The sequence below is a fragment of the Rhinopithecus roxellana genome, chromosome 11 (genome assembly GCF_007565055.1).
Source record: "Rhinopithecus roxellana isolate Shanxi Qingling chromosome 11, ASM756505v1, whole genome shotgun sequence".
NCBI lineage: Eukaryota > Metazoa > Chordata > Mammalia > Primates > Cercopithecidae > Rhinopithecus > Rhinopithecus roxellana.
This window is the reverse complement of record NC_044559.1, coordinates 25,323,280-25,346,002: the sequence shown is the minus strand read 5'-3', so window position 1 is coordinate 25,346,002 and position 22,723 is coordinate 25,323,280. Positions and strand designations below refer to the sequence as shown.

Here is a 22,723-nt window from a genome sequence, read left to right as displayed (position 1 = left end):
TTACTGCCCATGACAAAATGCTTGGGTCTCCGAAGCCCGGGGTTCCTCTCCCACGGTGCAGCCCGCTGAGCGGACAGGCATCTGTTGAGGCCTAGCTGTGCTGTCCCTGCTGGCTAGGGGACAAGGGAATTGATGCAAACATGCTGAAGCTGCCGCTGCTTGCTGGCCTCCCATCCTGGAGTTCCCTCGTTTCTGCCAGCACCCATGAAAATGTTGAGGGCTGACACACATGCAACCTCAAACCTCAGTCTACTTTAAGTTCTTGAAGATAAGTGTCTACAACTAAATATGATATGACATATTAGTGAGTTTTAAACCACTATTAATTCTGCATATATAACACCTGGATATCAAGCAACCTTGATTTGAAAAAGAAAATTAAGCTAGACATTCTTATTCTTGATTGAATAAGACATTTGTGCTACTGCCTAAGTCTGCAGTGGCACACCACGGAGGTCCATGAGTCTGCAGGCTTGGTGATGGGGCCTTTGGGTGTTGGGAGGGAATAAATGTCCTCAAGAAGTTTCTGACCTTCCTACCTTTTCCAGAAGAGGAGAGGCTCTCTGGCTGTGGGGTCACCCCTGCCGTCGTTACTGTGAAGGGAGGCGCTGGCCTTTGGCGAGCCAGGAGAGGGTCTCCTAGAGAGAGGATAACCACATGGCACTTATGATCCTGAGCCTGGAACCTGGGCTAGCCTCAGAACTGGATACAAACAAAATATATTAACACATGAACTTACAGTGGAGGCGTCAGGCTTCCTGGGACATGTTAAAAGCATGAGAAACAATGTTTCCTCACCCAAATGCAAAGACAGACTGCAAACTATTTTTCTTGCATTTTCAAAAAGACTGCACAAGTTAAATATCAAATTTATTTTGGCTGAGATGATATTAATGATATCAATTCAATTTTATAATAATGGCTATTCTTGGGAAAATAAATGATCACTCAGTAGATTCTATTTTGTTTGTTTGAGACAGGGTCTTGCCCTGTTGCCCAGGTGGGAGTACAGTGGTGTGATCACAACTCACTGCAGCCTCGACCTCCCAGGCTCAAGAGATCCTCCTGCCTCAGTCTCCTGAGTAGCTGGGACTACATGTACGTGCCTCAATGCCCAGGTAATTTTTATTTTTTTATTTTTAAAATTTTTTTGGTAGAGACAGGGTCTTGCTATGTTGCTGAGGCTAGTCTTCAACTCTTGGTCTCAAGCAATCCCTCCCACCTTGGCCTCCCAAAGTGCTGGGATTACAGGTGTGAGCCACTATATCTGGCTTTCATTTTGCTTGTTTAGCAGGAAAAAAAAATCATTCAAAGCACAAGAGGTTGGAAAGCATAACAGAGGGAGTCGTGAGTGATCAGAACGCGGAAGGATCTTTGGGCTAGGTGAAACCTAAAAATGCATCCAGTCTTTGGGCTCTAAAATCCTGATTCTGGGTTCTCTTCTTTCCTCTCCTATCCTGACCCTGTTTGGAGCCCACAGCTCTTCTCCATCCCAGATTCATTTGCCCAAAGGACATGGAGCATTGAGGAGAGCTGACTTTCCTCGCAGTGAGAAAGCCCTGATTTTACCTCGGGCTTACAGGTTCCAGGGAGTCCCAGGACTGGCAGGTTAAGACCCACCATGGTTCCCACAGATCCTGCTCTCCCCGCCACGCTCGGCTTTCTCATTCACTCGCTGATGCCACAGGGTGCTGTGTCCCCAGCGAGCAGTTTCTCAGAACAAGTCGGAGTCTTCCTCCCTGCCTTCCCCCTGCTGCCTGTGGGACTCTGTTCTGGGGGAGGAGGCTGAGCCTGCACTACCAAGCCAGTGGCAATGTTCAGCGCCTCACGGAGCTCCCCTCTGTCCCCGACTGCGGAGGGCGTGAGCGATGGGGTCACTCCATGCAGGGGCGTGCTCATCCCTGCCCCAGAGACGAGCTGGGGAAGGAGAGAAACCTACACTCAACATTTGTTAAATGGGAATTCTCTTGGAAGCCCCTGGGTTAATTTTTTATTTTTTCCGAAGGGAGGAAGAGCGGGGCAGAAGCACGCCTGAGTGTTCCAGAAACAGCCCCAAGTGGCTCCCACCCGAGGAGGTTTGGCCGCTTCTGGGATGTTTATCCAGGTGCAGAGAGTTAAAAAAAAGTCGATTCTTGCCACCTTCCCTCCCTCCTGCTGGACACCATGCACAGCTGACTGAGCAAAGGGCAGCCCTGCTCCAGGGCCTGCGCCCATCCCCGGGGCTGGGTAATGAGCGAGGAGCAGTGATGGCTTCCAACATCCACCAAAATTTCCCACACTAGTGTGCTTGTGAGTGCCCACCCAGCTCTGCAGCCAAATTCTCTTGCCAGCATCATCTCAAATCAAAGCACTACATGTAATAAGAGTTAACATTTACCAGGGTTCACACCACCCTCCCACAGCCCGCAGTGTGGACATCAAGTCCGTTTTCCAGATGACCAGCCAGAGTGCCAGAACGTCACAAGAGCCGCCCAAGGCCTCCTGGGTGGTAGGCGGCAAAGCCAGGATTTAAACCCAGAATTCTGTGACCCCAGCACCTGTGTATTTCCAACGTCAGGAGCTGTTGCTGAGGATCCCACTGGTGTCCTTTTTTTTTTTTTTTTTTTTTTTGAGATGGAGTCTTGCTGTGTCGCCCAGGCCGGAGTGCAGTGGTGTGATCTCGGCTCACTGCAACCTCTACCTCCCGGGTTCAAGCAGTTCTCCTGTCTCAGCCTCCCGAGTAGCTGGGATTACAAGCACATGCCACCATGCCCGGCTAACTTTTGTATTTTTAATAGAGATGGGGTTTCACCATGTTGGCCAGGCTGATCTAGAACTCCTGACCTCAAGTGATCCTCCCACCTTGGCCTTCCAAAGTGCTGGGATTACAGGTGTGAGCCGCCATGCCCGGCCCCCACTGGTGTCTTTAGCCTCAGACCTCAGCATAGATCCCTTGCCCCCTGAGATGGTATCTTATCTCTGTGCAGCCTTGGCGGGGTGGGGGAGGGAGGAGGGTGGGGTGGCATGGGCTACTCACTAATGCATTTGAGACTGGGGGTTGTCCAGTGGGCGATGTTCGTGGCCTTGTTCAGCACGCACTCAGTCAGGCTGGACGTGCCGGCTTTACGCTTGAAACCAGAGTTACAAATGTACCGCTCCCTGGAGTACAAGCTGTAGCTCTTGACCCGGATGTCTGCGTGTTCCACGGACACTGGGGGAGGGCACGTGATGCCTGCAAAAGTGCAGAGGACAGGGGAGGGTGAAGAGGTTTCCACTTGTAAGATGCGTTCTCCAGGCACATGCGGCGGTAGTCAGTAACTTTAGGGCTGGGTCCAGCTTATCCTAGGGGTGCCTTAGGAAAACCCCCAGGTGCCAGGCACATGGAGGATGCGCAGGAAGAGCATCCGTCACCCAGAAGCCTTCCCAGAGCCTCGCCTGAAGTGCCAGTCAGTCAGCAAAACTAGAGATGGGGGCGTGGGGAGAGGGTCGTCAATGAAACGCCCTCTCCCTTCATTGCCCACCCCTCTCCAAGCCCTCAGTATCTCTCAAAAGTCTTCATCACTCTCCACTGTGGACATAGCCTCCAATTCTCACTGAACGACAGCAACTGCCACCAGTTAGGCCCCCTGCAGGCTCTCCCACAGGCCTCTGCGGCCAGCATCACCTTTCGAAATGCCTCTTTGAGCCTGGCCAACATGGTGAAACCCCATCTTTACTAAAAATACAAAAAATTAGTGGCGCACCTGTAATCCCAGCTACTGGGGAGGCTGAGGCAGGAGAATTGCTTGAACCTGGGAGACAGAGGTTGCAGTGAGCCCAGATCAAGCCATTGCACTCTAGCCTGGGCGACAGAGCGAGATCCTGTCTCAAAAAAAAAAAAAAAAAAAAAGAAAAGAAATGCATCTTTGACAACTTCACTCTTCCCTGACCACCCAGTGCTCTTAGAATAAAAACAAATCTTTACGAAGTCTTCAGGGCTCGGCCAGCCCCTCTAGCTCTCTTCCCCCAGCCATAATGGTCTTGGGCTCCCCTTGCATCACTCACCATGCTACCCACCTCTTCCCAAGCACAACCCACAGTGGCACTCTGTCTCCCACCACCCTTCCTAGCTCACTGAAACACTGCCTCCTAAGGAAGACCGTCCCTCTCCCTGAGTACACAAGGGCCTGGGCTGAGTTCTTTCTCCCCTAGTCTCTTCCACAGTTTGTACTGGAGATGTTGAGATTACGTAATTCACGTGCATCCCACTGTGTGTACTCTGAGCCAGATGACGGTAGGGCCACATCTGTTTTGCTAACACTGTGATCCTGAGCCCAGCACTGTACCTGGAACTAGTAGGTGCTCAAGAAATCCTTGTTGGAAGAACGAATGGATGAACTCTGTTCCTCAACCACAGTCTTCAGCCTGACTTTCTCATAGAAGTGAGTTCAGTTTATTTCATTTCTACCTTTGTAACCAGTTTATCTCATTATCCTCTTTTTCAGAAGAAACCAGAAGCAAGATGAATTGCTCCAGACGGCTTTACTTTTGTGACAGGTGGAATTGGACTCAGACTCCAAACTTCAGCTACACATGCGGCAATGGTGCAGGAGCTCAATTCTGTGGACATGAGGGGTTTTACGAGTCTACATCTAAGGGGATTGGCCTCAGAAGCAAAGAAAAGATGAAATGTGTGTCACTTCCATTTCCATTCTGGGGACACTGTATTCACTAATGGCTTTTAGTTGTTGTTGATAATTATTTATTAACAACTATTGATATTTCTTTGTCCTTAAAAAATTCCTTTCCTATGTAAAAGCACATAACATGAATGTTAAAGACAATCTGACTTGAGTGAGCTGTAGGAGAACTTCAGACTTTTTTTCTACATTATGTAACAACAACAACAATGAAACCTGTAAAAAAGAAAGGTTGACTTGTTTTCCAGTAGGCAAAAATGAATGAGGTTGGTGTTATTGATCATGTACCTGATATAAAGATCTGTGGATCCCAGGAAAGAATCTATTCAAGGCCTTAATGACAGTTAACATAAAATCCCCTTTGGCACCAATTTTGTAGACTGTGGTTCTATAAAGAAACTCCAAAAGGATCATCCTTAGTTCTTAAAAGGCAAGGAGGCAGCTAATGTATTACTCTACCATGATTTCTCCAAGCCGATATGGTTGGTTTTTCCTTGTTTAAGATGAGGTCTTGTCCAATGCCAGAAAGATTTTTTTTTTTATAAGATAAAGTCTCACTCTGTCCCTGGAGGTGGAGTGCAGTGGTGTGACTGTAGCTCACCACAGCCTCAACCTCCCAGGCTCAAGCAATCCTCCCACCTCAGACTCCTGAGTAGCTGGGACCACAGGCATGCACCACCATGCTCGGCTAATTTGTTTTTTGTTTGTTTTGTTTGTTGTTTGTTTTGTAGAAATGGGGGTCTCTCTATATTGCCCAGGCTGGTCTTGAACTCCTGGGGTCAAGCGATCCTCCTGCCTGGCCTCAAAAACTGCTAGGATTACAGGCGTGAGCCATCATGCCTGGCCTGAACGATTCAATTGTGGCTAAATTTAAAAAGCAAGGTTTTTCTTTAGGCACTTTAAATAACTGTAAGATTTTCTTTTGACTATTTTTCTTGTGAATGAATCACATTATTAGGTTTTCTTGTGCATCGAAAAGATGAGTAAGAAATGGTTTGGGTGTGGAGGGGCTGAGGGTGGGCAGTGCTGGAGGGTACTCTGGGTCCTGGTGCCCATGGGGATGTGGCCAGAAACATCTCCCCCAGACTCCCCACTATTTGAGTGTGTCTAGGCCCTGAGTGTCACTGGCTAAGACACTGGTACAGGGCAGCGACGGGGGTTAACAAGGCAGCTGTAAAACACGGAAACCAACGGGCTGCCTACAGCTGCTGGGGCATGTCTCTTTGGTTCCAGGTCAGGAAGCTCTCGGTAAGTCCCTGCTGAGCAGTTGGTGCAAAGGCTGGGTCCCAGACAAGAGAACTGAGTGAAGTCATCTTCCTGCTGCCTCGGGGTGGATTGACGGGGAGACCAAATGCAGTGGCAGGAAGATTTGCAGCCTGGGGTAGGGAGGCCCCTGGCGGCCTCTGTGCCGGGGTCAGTAGGCTGTGGCCCACAGGCCCCATCCAGCCTCCACCTGTTATTGAGAGTAACATTTTATGCCTCTCTCATTCATTAATGTCTTGTCAATGGCAGCTTTCACGTGCAGTGGCAGAGCTGCATAGTTGGAACAGAGACCTGGTTGCCCACAGAGTCTAAAATAGTTACTATCTGGCCCTTTACAGAAAAAGTTTGCCAACCCCTGCTCTATGTAGCCTTTACACAAAGTACTGCATTTGTTTTGTTAGTAAGACCAATTGCCCAGTGCATCAGCGCAGACCTGGTAATTGAGGTTGACTTAGGTGATCTAGCCCATTTCAAAATAAAATCCTTTCTGTGTAGCAAAACCCAGTATCAACTGAAGGCAAATGGTGAAATGAAAAAGAAATTGCATCCCATGTTATATAGGGCCATTCCTCTCATATGTTTTTGTTTTTGTTTTTGGAGACAGGGTCTTGCTGGAGTACAGTGGTACGATCATGGCTTATTGCAACCTCAACCTCCTGGGCTCAAGTGATCCTCCCACCTCAGCCTCTCCAGTAGCTGGGACCACAAGCACATGCCACCATGCCTGGATAAGTTTATATATATGTATATATTTTTATATATGTGTATATATGTTTATACATATGTTTACATATGTTTATATATATATATATTTAAGTTTATATATATATATATATATATATTTTTTTTTTAGAGACTGGGTTTCACCATGTTACCCAGGTTGGTCTCAAACTCCTGAGCTCAAGTTATCTGCCTGCCTCCACCTCCCAAAGTGCTAGGATTACAGGTGTGAACCACCACACCTGACCTCCTCTCATATGTTAAAAGCCCTTGAAAATCAACAAAAAGAGTGCTAAATCCCATGTGAAAATAAGAAAAAGATACAATAGGCAGCTTACAGGAAAGGAAATACAAATGGCTCGTAAATATATTTTAAAATGCTCAATCTTATTCACAATGAAAGAAGTGTTAAAAAGAAAGCTACAGGAGACAGCACTTCTAGCTGCCAAATCAGAAAAGAGCAGAAAGTTGAATAATAAACTTTTTAGGTCAACCAGAACTTTCAGATTGCTTGTACCACCCTAGTGAGGGCATATTTACAGTCTCAAAGATTATAGAGGTACATGCTTTCTGACCCCACAATTCTGCTCCTAGCAATTTATCTTACAGATATGTCTGTGTACCTGTGAGACATTGTTACAACATATTCCTTAACCTAGCAATTCCACCCCTAAGAATTTATTTTACAGATATGCTGGTATATTTGCAAACTGAGTATGTACAAAGTTATGGATTATAACAGCCAGTATCTGTAACTAATCTTGTATGTTGTCAGTAGGAGACTAATTAAGTAAATTTGTCTTGTTTTTTTTTTTTTTTTGAGACAGAGTCTCACTCTTGTCACCCAGGCTGGGAATGCAATGGCACAGTCTTGGCCCACTGCCTGCAATCTCCACCTCCCAGGTTCAAGCGATTCTTCTGCCTCAGCCTCTGAAGTAGTTGGGACTATAGGCATGTGCCACCATGCCCAGCAAATTTTTGTATTTTTAGTAGAGATGGGGTTTCACCATATTGGCTAGACTGGTCTCGAACTCCTGACCTCAAGTGATCTGCCCTCCGGGGCCTTCCAAAGTCCTGGGATTACAAGCATGAACCACTGTGCCTGGCCCGACAAGGGAGTTTTTAGCACTCATTTAAAATTTCTCTTAAAGTCATGAGTAATACCTTGTTCATACCCTTTCAGGTCATGGAATTGATTCTACCAATGAATCAATTTATAGGTTCCTCTTACTATGCTCTTCTGAATTTCTTTTCTTTTCTTTTTTTGTTTTTTTAGGGACAGTCTCGCTCTCTCGCCCAGGCTGGAGTGCAGGGGTGTGATCTCAGCTCACTGCAGGTGCAGCTTCTGCCTCCCAGGCTCAAGTGATTCTCCTGCCTCAGCTTCCTGAGTAGCTCGGACTATAGGCGCCCACCACCATGACTGGCTAATTTTTGTGTTTTTAGTAGAGACAGAGTTTCACTATGTTGGCCAGGCTGGTCTTGAACTCCTGACCTCAAATGATCTGCCCCGCCTCGGCTTCCCAAAGTGCTGGGATTACAGGCATGAGCCACCATGCCCGGCCCTGAATTTCTATTCTAATAGCTTTTAACTGGATCAAATTCTCCCACCTCCATCTCAAAAATCCACCCCCTTGTGTGTGCTCATATGCGTGTTTAGATTGGTAGAACCGTAGGTTTCACTCCCTGCTACCAAAATCTTATACCTGCACCTGTGCTGCTTTATTTTATGTTAAAATATCTGGGAAAATACTTAGGTAGGCAGTGGGGGTAGGTCAGGGCAAAGAGGAATAACTAGAAAAACCAGCTCAAATCAACTCCAGAAACATCTGATAGCAGGTCAGAATGGATAGTCCCATAAAAACACAAGACTCTGCTCTGTGATAAAATGTTCCTTTCCTCTGTGAAAGCCTGAATTGACCTGGACATGTGTTCCTCTCTGGGTGCTATTATGTCATTGGTGGCTGAACAGTCTCCCACCAGCCACAGGGCAGTGACTCCAGAAAACAAGGGAGACATGAGGTCCCCAGGTGAAAAGTCAAGAGAAAGACTGGATTTTAGTTGGGGGAGTGACTAACTGATCTTTCCTCACCCCCAGCCTTCTCTTTGGCATGGCTGTCTTGGGCCTGGAGAGACCTTGCCAACTCATAGAGTCAGCTCCTGGTCTCCCGAGGACTGACAACCCTGCCATGAGTTATTCTGAAACCTCGGAAGGGCGGGGGAGTCTAATAACTCCTCCCTTATCCCAAATGCCACACAGTTACTTGCAAGATCGGGCCATTTCTTTTACTTTTCTTTCTCTTTCTCTCTTTCTCTCTTTCTTTCTTTCTTTCTTTCGACAGAGTTTCACTCTGTCACTAGGTTGGAGTGCAGTGGCGTGATTTTGGCTCATTGCAACCTCCGCCTCCTGGGTTCAAGCGATTCTCCTGCCTCAGCCTCCTGAGTAGCTGGGACTACAGGCGTGCGCTGCCACACCCAGCTACTTTTTGTATTTTTAGTAGAGACGGGGTTTCACCATGTTGGCCAGGATGGCCTCGATCTCTTGACCTCGTGATCCACCTGCTTTGGCCTCCCAAAGTGTTGGGATTACGGGCATGAGCCACCGCACCCGGCCAAGATCAGACCATTTCTTTGCAACTGCAAGGACACCTTGTTCCCCATGAAGCATCCTTTTCCCAAAGGCTGCTGTTGCTTTCAGTTCTGGTTGGTCATTCATACATTTTGGAATGCTTTCTGTTGCTGGGATATAGTGCTTTGGAGAGAGTGGATGAACTGACGGACACAGCTCTGCTCTGCTGGAAGTGACTGGTGTTGTTTAGTTACAGTTGTTGGTACATGCCCCTGGTAAAGTGCAAGGGTAGCCGGGAGTAAATTTGATAAAGAATAGGCTGGGTGCAGTAGCTCATGCCTGTATTCCGAGCACTTTGGGAGGCTGAGGCAGGTGGATCACCTGAGGTCAGGAGTTCAAGACCAGCCTGGACAACATGGTGAAACCCCGTCTCTACTAAAATACAAAAAATTAGCTGGGTGTGGTGGTGGGAGCCTGTATTCCCAGCTACTCAGGAGGCTGAGGCAGGAGAATCACTGGAACCTGAGAGGCGGAGGTCGCAGTGAGCCAAGATTGTGCCACTGCACTCCAGCCTGGGTGACAGAGCAAGACTCCGTCTCAAAAAAACAAACAAACAAAAAAAATCCCCCTAAAACCCAACAAACCAACCAAACAAAAAACATTAGCAACAAATGTCAAAATGTTAAGAACCTTAGCACGTAGAGGACTCTCATAAAAATCAACACAAGACAAATACTCTAATGGCCTAACTGGGCAAAGGACACAGTGGGTGAGTCACAAGAGAGGCATCACCTAAGTCCACACAAAAACATCCCAAACCTCACATCCCAAACACATCCCAGGTAGAATTCCGTGACCTCTTCTCTTGCTTCTGAAGGTTAGGGATCCTGTACCAGGCAGGGGTGGGGGTGGGAGGGGAGAAATCTCAAATTCAGGGTTGTTCTTCCCATTCAGTTCCCATCCCAAAGCCTTCTCCTCCGTCACAGGGGCAGCGCTCTGCTCACTTCCTGTCTCAGGCATCTGTTGTCCATTGGCTGCCACTACTCCCCATTCCGATAAGGACGTGTCTTCCGCTAGGCTGATGGTGTGGGAGATGGAGTCGATTTCACCAGTTGTTGAGGTGGGTTTGGATGCTGCTGTTGCTATGGTTACCTGCAGATCCCCACTGGCTTTGAGGCCTCTGGTGCTGTCTGGTGCTGGAGTGTCAGAGGCTTTTTCTTCATGCTCTCCTCCACATTCATCTTCTGTCCTTCTCTACCTACCTAAACCACAGTGTTATTTCTCCACACTTGCCCACCCCATCCTGCCCTCCGTGACAGATGGCTGTGCTACCCGCTTGCTGCCTGCTTGTCCGATGGTGGTGGCACTGGGGGTGGTTTTCTGTTGTCCTGAGTCTCATGCAGGCCTGGTGTGTCTGGACCTCAGGGTTGAAGCTTTCAGTTATTCTGCTCCTTCCCTCCAGGACAGCCAGCCTGTCTCTTGCCTCTGTAACAGGTTTTATGCAGGAAGAGTTCCCTACCCCTTTCCAGCAGCCGTGGACCTCCAGGGGTGTTTGTGTAGAATCCTGAGCAAGGACCATGTGTATTGTGTGTGCTTATGGCTGACTCACCAATCGGTTCCATCCATCTGTTTGTCTGTTTATTTTGACACCTATACCGTGCTGCCTTGACGATTGTTGCTTCCTCATAGGTCTTAAAGTCAGGTGGTAGAAGTCCTCCAACTGTGTTAATCACTTTCAAAGTTGAGTTTGCTTTTCTAGATCCTTTACTGTTTTTTTTGTTTTAAAATTAAATTTAATTAATTTTTCTGAGATAGGGTCTCACGCTGTCTCCTGGGGGGAGTGCAGTGGCACGATCACAGCTCACTGCAGCCTCGGCTGCCTAAGCTCAAGTGATTGTTCCACCTCAGCCTCTTGAGTACCTGAGACCATAGATGTGCACCACCATGCCCAGCTAAATACTATTTTTTTAATTTGTAGAGACAAGGTCTTGCTATGTTGCTCAGGCTGGTCTCAAGCTCCTAGGTTCAAGGGGTCCTCCCAAAATGCTGGGATTACAGGCGTGAGCCACCCCGCCTGGCCTACTGAATTTAAGAAACAGTGTATAAATGTCTACCAAAAAAAGACTGCTAAAATTTTGATTAGATTTCATTAAATCTATAGATCAGTTTGGGGAAGAATTGATTTTTTTTTTTTTTTTTTTTTTTTGAGACGGAGTCTCGCTCTGTCGCCCAGGCTGGAGTTCAGTGGCACGATCTTGGCTCACTGCAAGCTCCGCCTCCCGAGTTCACGCCATTCTCCTGCCTCAGCCTCCCAAATAGCTGGGACTACAGGTGCCTGCCACCACGCCTGGCTAATTTTTTTGTATTTTTAGTAGAGACGGGATTTCACTGTGTTAACCAGGATGGTCTCGATCTCCCGACCTCGTGATCCGCCCACCTCAGCCTCCCAAAGTGCTGGGATTACAGGCGTGAGCCACCGCACCCAGCCATGGTATCTTAATAATATTGAGTCTTCTTAAAAACTCGTCAACATGGTATCTCTCTTGATTTATGTAAGTATTCTGAAATTTCTCCAGAATTGTTTTATAATTTTCAGTGTGCCAGCCTTGTACATTTTTTGTCAAACATATCCCTAAGTGTTTCATATTTTTATGTCACTGCAGATGGTATATTTATTTCAATTTCTTATTGTTTGTTGCTAGTATTTTGCATATTGATTTTTCGGTGTATTGACTCTGTATTCTGCAGCCTTGTAAACTCACTTATTCTAATAGCAGCTTTGTAGATTCCATATGATTTTCTATAGAGATGATCACATCATGGATTCTCCGAGTATGTTTTATGTTTCCATTTTATCTCCTTTGTTGGTTATTAACTATAACTCATTGTACTATTTTAGTGGTTGTTTTAGGGCATCCACTATATATCTTTACCTTATCACAGTTTTCCTTCCGGTGATGTTATACCACCGCATACGTGTCCTGTAAGGATCTGAAACAGCAGACTTCCAGTCTCTCCCCCAAGTCCTTGTGCTATTGTTGTTATATGTTTTGCTTTGACATACATTATACCCCATGACCCATTGTTATTATTTTGCTTTCAACAGTTGATTGTTGTTTATTAGCTAAGGATTTTAAAAGGCATTTGCACTATACTATTTATAATTTCTGGGGTTTTTCGGTATCTACTCTATCATTTTGCTGAGAAAGGAAGTCTTTTCAGTGGTTCTTCCATTGTGAACGGTCCTCAAACCAAGATAAATCCGTGAATAGTTGATGTTTGAATGTACAAGGGTATCAATGGTACTGCAGCCAATCCAACCAGGCAAATGATGGCCAGTTACTTTGTAAAGTTGGACTGTCTCATCACTATATTGGAGATATTACTAACACTGTTTCATTTTATTGTTTTATTTTAAAAATGATTTTATTTTATTTCATTATTATTTTATTTTATTTTGAGACAAGGTCTAGCTCTGTCACCCAGGCTATCGTGTAATGGTATGATTATGCCCCACTGCAGCCTCAAACTCCTGGCCTCAAGCAATCCTCCTGCCTCAGCCTCCTGAGTAGCTGGGACTAGAGGCGCATGCCATCATGCCTGGCTAATTTTTTTTTTTTTTAACCTAGAGACAGGGTCTCACCATGTTGCCCAGGCTGGTCTCAAACTCCTGAACTCAAGCTATCCTCCAGAGATAATACATTTAATTGAAGCAATAACTTCATTTCCACATGCCTTAATCATATCTTTAGATACTTCAATTATACTTTCTATATATTTTCTCATAACATTGTTCCCTAGTTATTCAACGTAAACAAGTCTCACCTTGTTTACAACATTATAAGCTCCTTGCAGATGGTATGTGTATTTCACAGTTCTCTGGTACTCTCACGTTCCTAAGCCTGGTATACGATAGATATTTTCTGAATACATATACCGGAATTATGAAGTAATGGAAATTGGAGTAAACTTATGGCTCTGAGACTTTCAAAACAAGTAGCCAAAAACGTATACAACAAGTCCTAACGATCATTTAAATGAAGTTACCAAAATAGTGTATGGGCCACACCTCTTTCTGCTTCCCAGAACCTGTGAATCAGAGTTCCTTATCTCTCACGTTGGTATACAGAGTCTAATAAGAGCTGGCAGCCTCGGCCCTGCTTTCACATCCAGAGTTCAGAGGCTGTCGGGTTAGCGTGGTCCCCCTGTCCTGTAAGCAGAGTCAGAATCGACTCCAACATTCCCCTCGCTTACAGCACCTTTCAAATGCCTGCATGAGCTAAGGGCAGTAGGATTCAGAGAAGTGTCAGATGTGGTTCCTGCCCTCAGGAAGCTCACTGTGGAGCTGGTGTACGGAAAAGGCAAAGGCCTCTGGCCTCACAGTCACCCACCACCTTCCTTCCTTATTTGCCCCACTGAAATGTCAGCCAAGTCAACACACTTCCTTTTGGAGCTCGCTAAAAGTACAGACTGTCTCCAGCTCACTGCCTGAAACTTGGCAATTCTTTTCTTTCTCTCTCAGACTCATTAACTGAGCTTCCCGACCCACCTCTTGTGTGCCAGGTGAATTTCTCCATAGCTCAAATCCTTAAATAATGATTTTTGGAGGCTTGCAAGAGTTGAGGGCTACAGGTTGAAGGGCAAATGAAAGAAAAATAATGAAATGCATTCTGTAGTTTTAGGACTCGAGAAGACATCCAGCCTCTTCTGTCTCCTGCATTGACACCGCCTGCATTCAGGATTTCATCACCACCCACCAGAATGATTGCAAAAGCCTCAACATAGCTCCTATTCTCTGGACTCTCCTGACTACAGTTCATTCTTCACACTCTGCACAAGAGCAACCTTTTCACCATGCAGCTCCAGTAATGCTCCCCTGCACAGAAACCCTCAGGGGCTCCCCACTGCACAGAAGGGGATTAAGCCTTTCCAAGAAGAAGCATTCAAATCACATCAACTACATCTGATGAGCAACACTGATATGACTCCCAGGATATCTACTGAGGAGTTTTATATATATTTATTCATTTAGATACATATTATTATTACTATTATTATGTTTATTGCTATTTTTGAGACAGACTCTTGCTTTGTCGCCCAGGCTGGAGTGCAGTGGACAAGTTTTTGTGAGTTGGACAAGCTTTTATAAAGTCATGAAAACATTACCAGACAAGATCAGCTATAATTAAAGATGAATTCAAAAAAACTCCAAAATTCTAGATCTTAATTGTGCTATTTCTTTTGTAATTTTATTTATTTACTTTTCTTATTACAGAACAATTCAAATTATGGCAGAAAAAATAAGAAAAGGCAGACAACTGCATACACAGCCACATATGACCAACATGACATATTCCCTATTCAATGACAACTACTTCTTGATCTTCTTCTAGTAAAACATGAATCATATGATATCTACTACTTGAAAACAATTCCATTTTATTTATGCAGTCCTCTGCTGTTTAACATTTAGGTTGATTTCGCACATGTTTTGTGCGCTTATGTTTTCACCACTTTTTTGCTATCAGTAGGGGCACAGAAGCAGTAACAACTAGATAAAATGGATAGGAAATAAAAAATAAAAGGTTTGGAAAAAGACCCCTAGAGTTCTTAAAAATGGCTTAAAAATACTTAAAGACACATAAAAAGGTGTGAAAACACCCCCAAGTGCACTTATACCTTATATAAAAAAAGCAAACTGAAATTGGTAGCTAAGGATATTTGTCTTCAAAGAAAGCATTGTCTTCTCAGCTGCTTTTGGCCATCGCCCGCAATCTTGCAGACTGAAATGCCTAGTAGTACAAGAAGGAGACTCCACACCTTAGTGATATTGATTTATCCAACCCATGAACATGGTATATCTCTCCATTGATTTAGTTAATTTCTCTAAGCAATGGTTTGTGGTTTTCCATACACAAGCTGGAGACAATGTTATTTACTCTCTCAGTGATGAGAAATGTGCTGTTCTCTACAATTTCATACCAGAATCATACTACCATGTAGCAAATTTAACAGTTTGGGTCCACTTCTCTTCCAAGCTCATTTAAAAACATCAGGTATCTTCTGCTCTGTCATCCCTCTGCCCATCTTTAATGCCAACATCACACTGTCTTGATTACTGTTACTTCATATTAAGTCTCACAATCAGGAAGTCTTGTGCTTCCAACTCAGTTCTGTTTTGACTATACTAGGTCTTTTGCATTTACATGTGAATTTTGGAATAGTTTTGTCAATTTCTACAAGCAAGCCTGCTGGAATTTTGATCTGGAGAGACTTCACACCTTAGTGATACTGATTTCTCCAACCCATGAACATGGTATATCTCTCCATTGATTTAGTTATTTAATTTCTCTAAGCTATGGTTTGTGGTTTTCCACATACAAGTCTTTCACACATTTTGTTAGATTTATCCATAAGTAATGCTTTTTAATGTTATCTCAAATGACTTTTTAAAAAATTTTAATTTCTAATTGTTCATTGTGAATGTATAGAAATAGAACTAACTTTTGTGTAGTGGTGTTTCGTGTACTACAACCAACCTACACACATATGGCTGACTGATGTTCAAAAGGCATAAGAGCAAGTCAGTGAAGATAATCTTTTCAATAAAGGATGCTGGAATAATTGGATATGCATATATAGAAACGAACAAAACCCCAAAACAACCTTCAATTCATGCCTCACATTATAAACAAAATTCATTCAAAATGGATCACAGCCATAAATGTAAACCCTAAAGCTATAAAACTTCTAGAGGAACGCATAGAAATAAACCTTTGTAACCTTAGGCTAGGCAAATATTTCTTAGATATGACACCAAAAGCCTAAAACACAACATAACAAATTAATAAATTAGACTTCATAAAAACTAAAAACTTCTGCTTTTCAAAAGACACTGCTAAGAGAAAGGATAAGCCACAGAATCTGAGAAAATATTTGCAAATCATATACCAGATTAGGGCCTTGTATCCAGAGTATATAAAGAACTCCCAAAATTCAATAATGATACAACTCAATTTTATATTCTTAAGACAGAATCAAAAAAAAAAAGAGTCTCGTTCTGTCGCCCAGGCCGGAGTGCAGTGGCGCAATCTCAGCTCACTGCAACCTCTGCCTCCAGGGTTCAGGTGATTCTCCTGCCTCACCCTCCTGAGTAGCTGACATTACAGGCATGGGCTACCACAGCTGGCTAATTTTTGTATTTTTAGTAGAGAAGGGGTTTTACCATGTTGACCTGGCTGGTCTCCAACTCCTGGCCTCAAGTGATCTGCCCATGTTGGCCTCCCAGAGTGCTGGGATTACAGGTGTGAGCCACCACACCCAGCTGATACAACTCAATTTTTAAAAGAGCAAAAAAGATATAAACAGACACTACCAGAGAAGATATATACATGGCAAATAAGCACATGACAAGATGCTCAACATCACTAGCTGTCAGAAAAATGCAGATTAAAACTACAAGGAGAAACCCCCTATATACCTATTAGAATGGGTGAAATTAAAAAGACTCATCATACCAAGGGCTGACAAGGGTGTGAAGGAACTAGAACTTCCCTACACTGCTGTGGGAATGTAAAATAGTACAACAACTTTGGGAAATGGTTTGGCAGTTTCTTTAAAAATTAAACTTCTGAGGCCAGGTGTGGTGGCTCACACCTGTAATCCCAGCACATTGGAAGGTCAAGGCAGGCAGATTACCTGAGGTCAGGAGTTGCAGACCAGCCTGGCCAACATGGTGAAACCCCATCTCCACTAAAAATACAAAAATTAGCCAGGTGTGGTGGTGCATGCCTGTAGTCCCAGCTACTCAGGAGACTGAGGCAGGAGAATCACTTGAACCCGAGAGGCAGAGGTTGCAATAAGCAGAGATGGAGCCACTGCACTCCAATCTGGGTGACGGAGTGAGATTCTGTCTCAAAATAAATACATTTAAAAAATAAATAAATAAAAATTAAAAATTAAACACCTGGGAGGTCAAGGCTGCAGTGAGCTATGATCATGCTACTGCACTCCAGCTTGGCCAACAATGATGTGATACTGTTTAAAAAAAAAAAAAAAATTAAGTATACACTTGCCATATAGGACAGCCACTCTACTCCCAACCATTCTCTACCCATGAGACATGAAAGCATGTGTCCATCAGAAACCTGTATGTCAGTGTTCAGAGCAGCTTTCTATGTGATAGTCACAAACTGGAAACAAACCAGATGTCCCAATGTCCCTTAACAAGTGAATGCTAAACAAATGGTGGGCTAGCCGTGGGTAGAATACTACTCAGTGTTAGAAACCAATGAACTTTTTTTTTTTTTTTTTTTAAAGATACGGAGTCTCCCTCTGTCACCCAGGCTGGAGTGCAGTGGTGTGATCTCGGCTCACGGGTTCACACTATTCTCTTGCCTCAGGCTCCCGAGCAGCTGGGACTGCAGGAGCCCGCCAACACACTCGGCTAATTTTTTTGTATTTTTAGTAGAGACGGGGTTTCACCGTGTTAGCCAGGATGGTCTTGATCTCCTGAGCTCGTGATCTGTCCACCTCGGCCTCCCAAAAGTGCTGGGATTACAGACGTGAGCCACTGCGCCAGGCCCCAATGAACTATTTATACAAATTACAACATGGATAAATTCTCAGCATAATTACTGTCTGTGAAAGAAGCCAAACAAGAAAGAGTTCCTACTGTATAATTCTATTCATAAAAAATTCTAGAAAGTGCATCAAATTGATAGCGACCAAAAAACAGATAAATGGTTGCCTGGGAGATGGGCAAGGTGGGAGGTAAGGATTGTGCAGAGCATGAGGAAGGCTTTGGGAGTGATAGTTGTGTTCACTCTGGGTGGTGGCAATGGTTTCATGAGTCTGTATGCATTTACCTCCAAACTTATCAAAGTGTGCAACTTCAACATATGCAGTTTATTGTCTGTCAATTATACCTCAATAAGGCTGTTAAAGGAAAAAAAAAAAAAAAAAAAAAAAAAAAAAAAAAAAAAAACAACCCATCAACTGGGTGCGGTGGCTCACGCCTGTAATCCCAGCACTTTGGATGGCCGAGGCAGGCGGAACACAAGGGCAGGAGTTTAAGATCAGCCTGACCAACATGGTGAAACCCCTTCTTTATTAAAAATACAAAAGTTACCGAGTGTTGCGACGGGCGCCTGTAATCCCAGCTACTCAGGAGGCTGAGGCAGGAGAATCGCTTGAACCCCGGAGGCGGAGGTTGTAGTGAGCCGAGATCGCGCTACTGCACACCAGCCGGGGCGACAGAGTGAGACTCCATCTCAAAAAAGAAAATAAAAAAGAAAGAAAAAGAAGAAAAACATCGAGAGCTTTGGGAAGGGAAGGCAGCAACACCTTTCTAAGGTCAAAGAGCAAGGCTGTGCAGCTGATGAGGTTAGAGATCTCACAGTGGTGCTCCCTATCCACTCAGTCTTTAAGGAAGACACCTCCTCTCTGCTGGGCTCTGACTGAGGCTGCATTTCACTTTCACATTGTGCAATCCAGCTGCCCCAGCTGCCAGCTCTCGGGGTCCTGTGACACTGCTAGCCAGCTGGGAGGAAGCAACCAGGTCACCAACATAACTCTGCTTCTCAGATGTGAGGGAAAATCCAAGCATCAGAGTCTCATGAAAACGAAACTTCACGAAAATTCGCAGAGTTGGGGTGGGGGTGGGGTGGGGAGTGGGGGCGTTCAGGCCACACCAGCCAGCAGCAACTCTGCCTGGAATGGCTTAGGCCAGGGCCTGGGCAGACTGGCCCGACTGGATGTAAATTATTGGGGTCTCGCTGAAAAACACACACAGATCGTGGAATTACTAACTCCGATAGAGAGTCCACGGATGGCCTTCAGTGGGTCTTTGATCCCGAAATCATATGCACATGTTGTAAGTATGTGCATTCACGCATTTTTCCGGGGAGGGAGTTCGTAGCTTTCATCAGACCCTCCAAGAGCTCCCTGACTATAAAAAGATAAAGAAGCGCTGGCAAGGATAGCGTTAGACCCAGCTACTGTTTCTCCTCCTTCCTCTGGCTCCCCGTACAAAACCCCTAGGAATCGCTCTTTCCATCCTCCCTGCCAAGATCAGAGCCCCGCGACCCGCTTTCTTCTCGAATACAAGCGATCACCAGATTTCTTCCCCCTTTTCATGCGAGTGTAGACTCCAGGCTGGCCCCCACCCCCACCCCCACCCGATCCCGACGGCCTCTGCTGGTTTCCTGATCGCTTAAGAATTGGAAGTTGTTTCCAGGTCCCCAAGTGTGCAACTTGCCCGACGCTTTTCCCCCCGGGACACAGCTCCTCCCCACCCTCCCAGCTCCCACTGACAAAATTTACTTTTGCCTGGGAGTCGGAAGGGTAGTTTCTCCCGGACCCCTCCGAGGACCGCGTGCAGTGCAACAGCCGCACTGCTGTCCCAGCGCCTGGGAGAAGCGCACTCGCCCGTGTCTCCCAACTGCTGGACGCCGCCGGCGCCGCGCTCCGGTGGCCAAAACGGGCTTCGCAGAACTGCTCCTGACCTCGGCCTCGGAGACCCCAGCCTGACCGCCCGCTCCCTTACGTGGGTGACCCGGGCGCAGCGGCGGCGCTCTCCTTGCGACCCCGGCTCCCGGCACGTGTCCCTCCTGCCCGGCGCCGCGCCCCCTCCCCGGCCCGGGCCTGCGCGCACCGCGCTCCCGAGGGCACCGACGCCCCGCACGGCCGGGGGAGATGGGGAGCCCGGTTCCCTACAGCTCCACGCCCCGGCCCCCTCCCGGGTCCCGCCCGGGGGCCCCTGCTCCCAACTCCCTACCCCGCGTCGCTGGCGGCCGGAGCAGCAGCAGCAGCAGCAGCGCCGGGAGGCGGAGGGTCCGGCAGCCGCGCGCCCGCCGCGGGGCCATGGCTGCAACTCCACAGGGCCCTGCTGGACTCCCCGGGCGAACGCTGCCCAGGCCCGGGGGAGGTGGCGAGCGCGGCTCTGGGACCTGCGGCCCCGCCAGGCGCAGTCGCTTTCGCTTTTGCTTTGGCCCCCGAGGGTTCGGAGAGGTGCAGAGCGGTGACAGATCCGTGACTCAGCGTCCCCACCCCTGCTGGCGAAGGAGCCCTGCGGACCGCCGCGGCCCCGCATAGCCACCCCTGTCCCCGGGACGCACGGGCCCGTGCTCGGTGGGGACCAAGGACTTTACCCACGCAAGCCCGAGAACCTCCCGGTCCTCCGCGCTCCTCGTGCTCCGGGACCTCCAGTGTGCACTCGGTCTGGTGTCCCCACTGCGGAGAGAGTGGGCAAAGCCATCAGACAGCAGACTCTCTCCAGACCCCTCTGCGGCTCGGATCCACTCGACCTTGCCCCGCGCAGGTCGCCTCCAGCTGCTCCGCCTTCGACTTTCCTGGTCTCCCTCCGGGGCCCTGCGCTCGGTTCCGAGCTGCCGGCCTGGGTGAATGCCGGCGGTGGTGTCGCCGCGGTGCGGAGGCGCTGGCACCTGCCTGGTGCACTCAGGCCCGGGCGGAGCGCAGCCCCTGCCACCTGCTGGCTCCCGCGGCGCCCGGCGCCCGCTGGGTTCCCAGCTCTGCCACTTCGCCGAATTCCTACTGCAGCTTTGCTCCCCCAGAAAATGCCTCATATGAGAAGGACAGGGGGCCGAGTGGGGTGACGGGGGAGAGGAGCCACAATGCTTCAACTCTGCACCTCGCTTCCTTAGGTTCTTCCAGGCTACCATCCCCCTCTTTGGCAGGTGGGGTTTTTCTTTCTTGGGTCTCAAGTGAAGCCTGAGAACTGGGTCCGTAAGGTCCCAAGTGCAGATTCTCAGGTCTGGGGGTCACATTGGACAGGATGAGACATCTCCAAGCCTCGGTCATTGTCTCTTAAAATCTCACGACGTGTTTATGAGGCTTTTGTGACATACTTGCAAATTCTCTTTGAAAATGAAATAATCTGTACAACAATCCCCCAAGACACAGGTTTACCTATATAACAAACCTGCACATATAACCCTAAACTTAAAATAAATAAAAGTTAAAAGAATTTAGGACCGGGCGCAGTGACCACTCCCGTAATCCAACCACTTTTGGAGGTCAAAGCAGGTGGATCGCCTGAGGTCAGGAGTTCGAGACTAGCCTGGCCAACATGGTGAAACCCTATTTCTACTAAAAATACAAAAATCAGCTGGGCGTGGTGGCGGGTGCCTGTAATCCCAGCTACTCCAGAGACTGAGGCAGGAGAATTGCTTGAACCCGGGAGGCTGAGATTGCAGTGAGCTGAGATCGCGCCACTGCATTCCAGCCTGGGCAACAGAGTGAGACTCAGTCTCAAACGTAAAATAAAATAAAATAAAACAATCAACAGAATTTAATGGCGTAAAAACGTAGGTTGTTTACATCCCCCTTCCCCCACCCCACACACACAGTGGGAAAAGAGTAGATGAAAGCTTTTCCTACACTCATGTTGAGCCTAATGACCTTTCTGTTAATGGCAGCTGGTATGTGCCTCGGTGGTCCCATAAGATTATAATTCCGTGTTTTTACTGTAACTTTTCTATGTTTAGAGACACAGATCCTCACCACTGTGTTACAGTTTCCTGCAGTATTCAGCAAGGCTTTGTGCTGCACAGCTTTGCAGTCTCAGAGCAACAGGCTAGGCCATGTGGTGTGGCCTCAGTGCGTAGCAGGCTATGCCATGCAAATTGTGTAAGTCCTCTGTGATGCTGGCAAAATGAGGAAATCATCTGACAAGCTTCTCAGAAACTATCTCTATTAGTAAGTGAGGCATGACTGTACTTGCTCCTCTTTCCCTAAAAAGCTTAAAATTGGCATAAATGTAAAACATACTGAACAAAGGAATGCAGAGGATTGGAAATCCCACTTAGATCCAACCTGTAAATATAATCAGTGTCAACATTTTGTGTGTTTCAGGTTTGTGAAAGCTTCTTTTGTTATGGACATTTTCAAATATCAAAAGTAGAGCCCAGATGCGGTGGCTCACGCTTGTAACCCCAGCACTTTGGAAGACAGAGGCAGGAGGATCGCTTGAGCCCAAGAGTTGGAGACCAGGTCGGCCAGCACAGTGAGACCCCTATCTCTATAAAAACTTTAAACAAAATTAGCCTGATGTGGTGGCACTTGCCTGTAGTCCCAGCTGCTTGGGAGGCTGAGTCGGGAGGACTGTTTAAGCCCGGGAGTGAGGTTTGAGGCTGCAGTGAGCTATGATGGTGCCATTGCATTCCAACCTGGGCAACAGAGCCAGACCCTGTCTCTTAAATAATAATAATAATAAAAAAGTAGAAAGAATAATGAACCTACCATCTGGCAGTGACCACACAAGGTCCGTTCTTTTTTCTAAGCAGGAAGAGCCACCCTTATTCCAACTGGGGAAATCCCATATTATTCAATCTCCCTCAACACTTAAGAATATATCTCAAGATGATAAGATCAAATTTAAAAATTAACAATAATCCTTAATATTGTCAAATATATTCAGGCCTTATTGAATGCAGTCTGAGCATGCCATGTATAAAATAGAGCATTTTTTATTCTATGAACATTTATGAAGTAGAGA

The 22,723-nt window shown here is 46.6% G+C and overlaps 1 protein-coding gene across 8 annotated transcripts in view; it reads right to left on the bottom strand.

Moving 5' to 3' along the window:
• Positions 1-20,351, bottom strand: part of IL15RA (interleukin 15 receptor subunit alpha) — a 51,052-nt gene extending 30,701 nt beyond the window's left edge. For 2 of the 8 annotated variants that reach the window (XM_030940133.1, XM_030940132.1), the window contains exons 1-3: positions 19,985-20,331; positions 3,017-3,211; positions 540-638 (exon numbers count right to left, since the gene is read on the bottom strand). In XM_030940133.1, coding sequence (XP_030795993.1) covers positions 540-638; positions 3,017-3,211; positions 19,985-20,072 — 382 coding nt within the window. In that variant the 5' untranslated portion in view covers positions 20,073-20,331. Of the gene's footprint in view, positions 1-539; positions 639-3,016; positions 3,212-19,984 lie in introns of all 8 variants that reach the window. The other 6 variants (XM_030940131.1, XM_030940135.1, XM_030940136.1 and 3 more) reach the window with 6 other exon arrangements.
• Between the last annotated feature and the right edge of the window lie 2,372 nt (positions 20,352-22,723).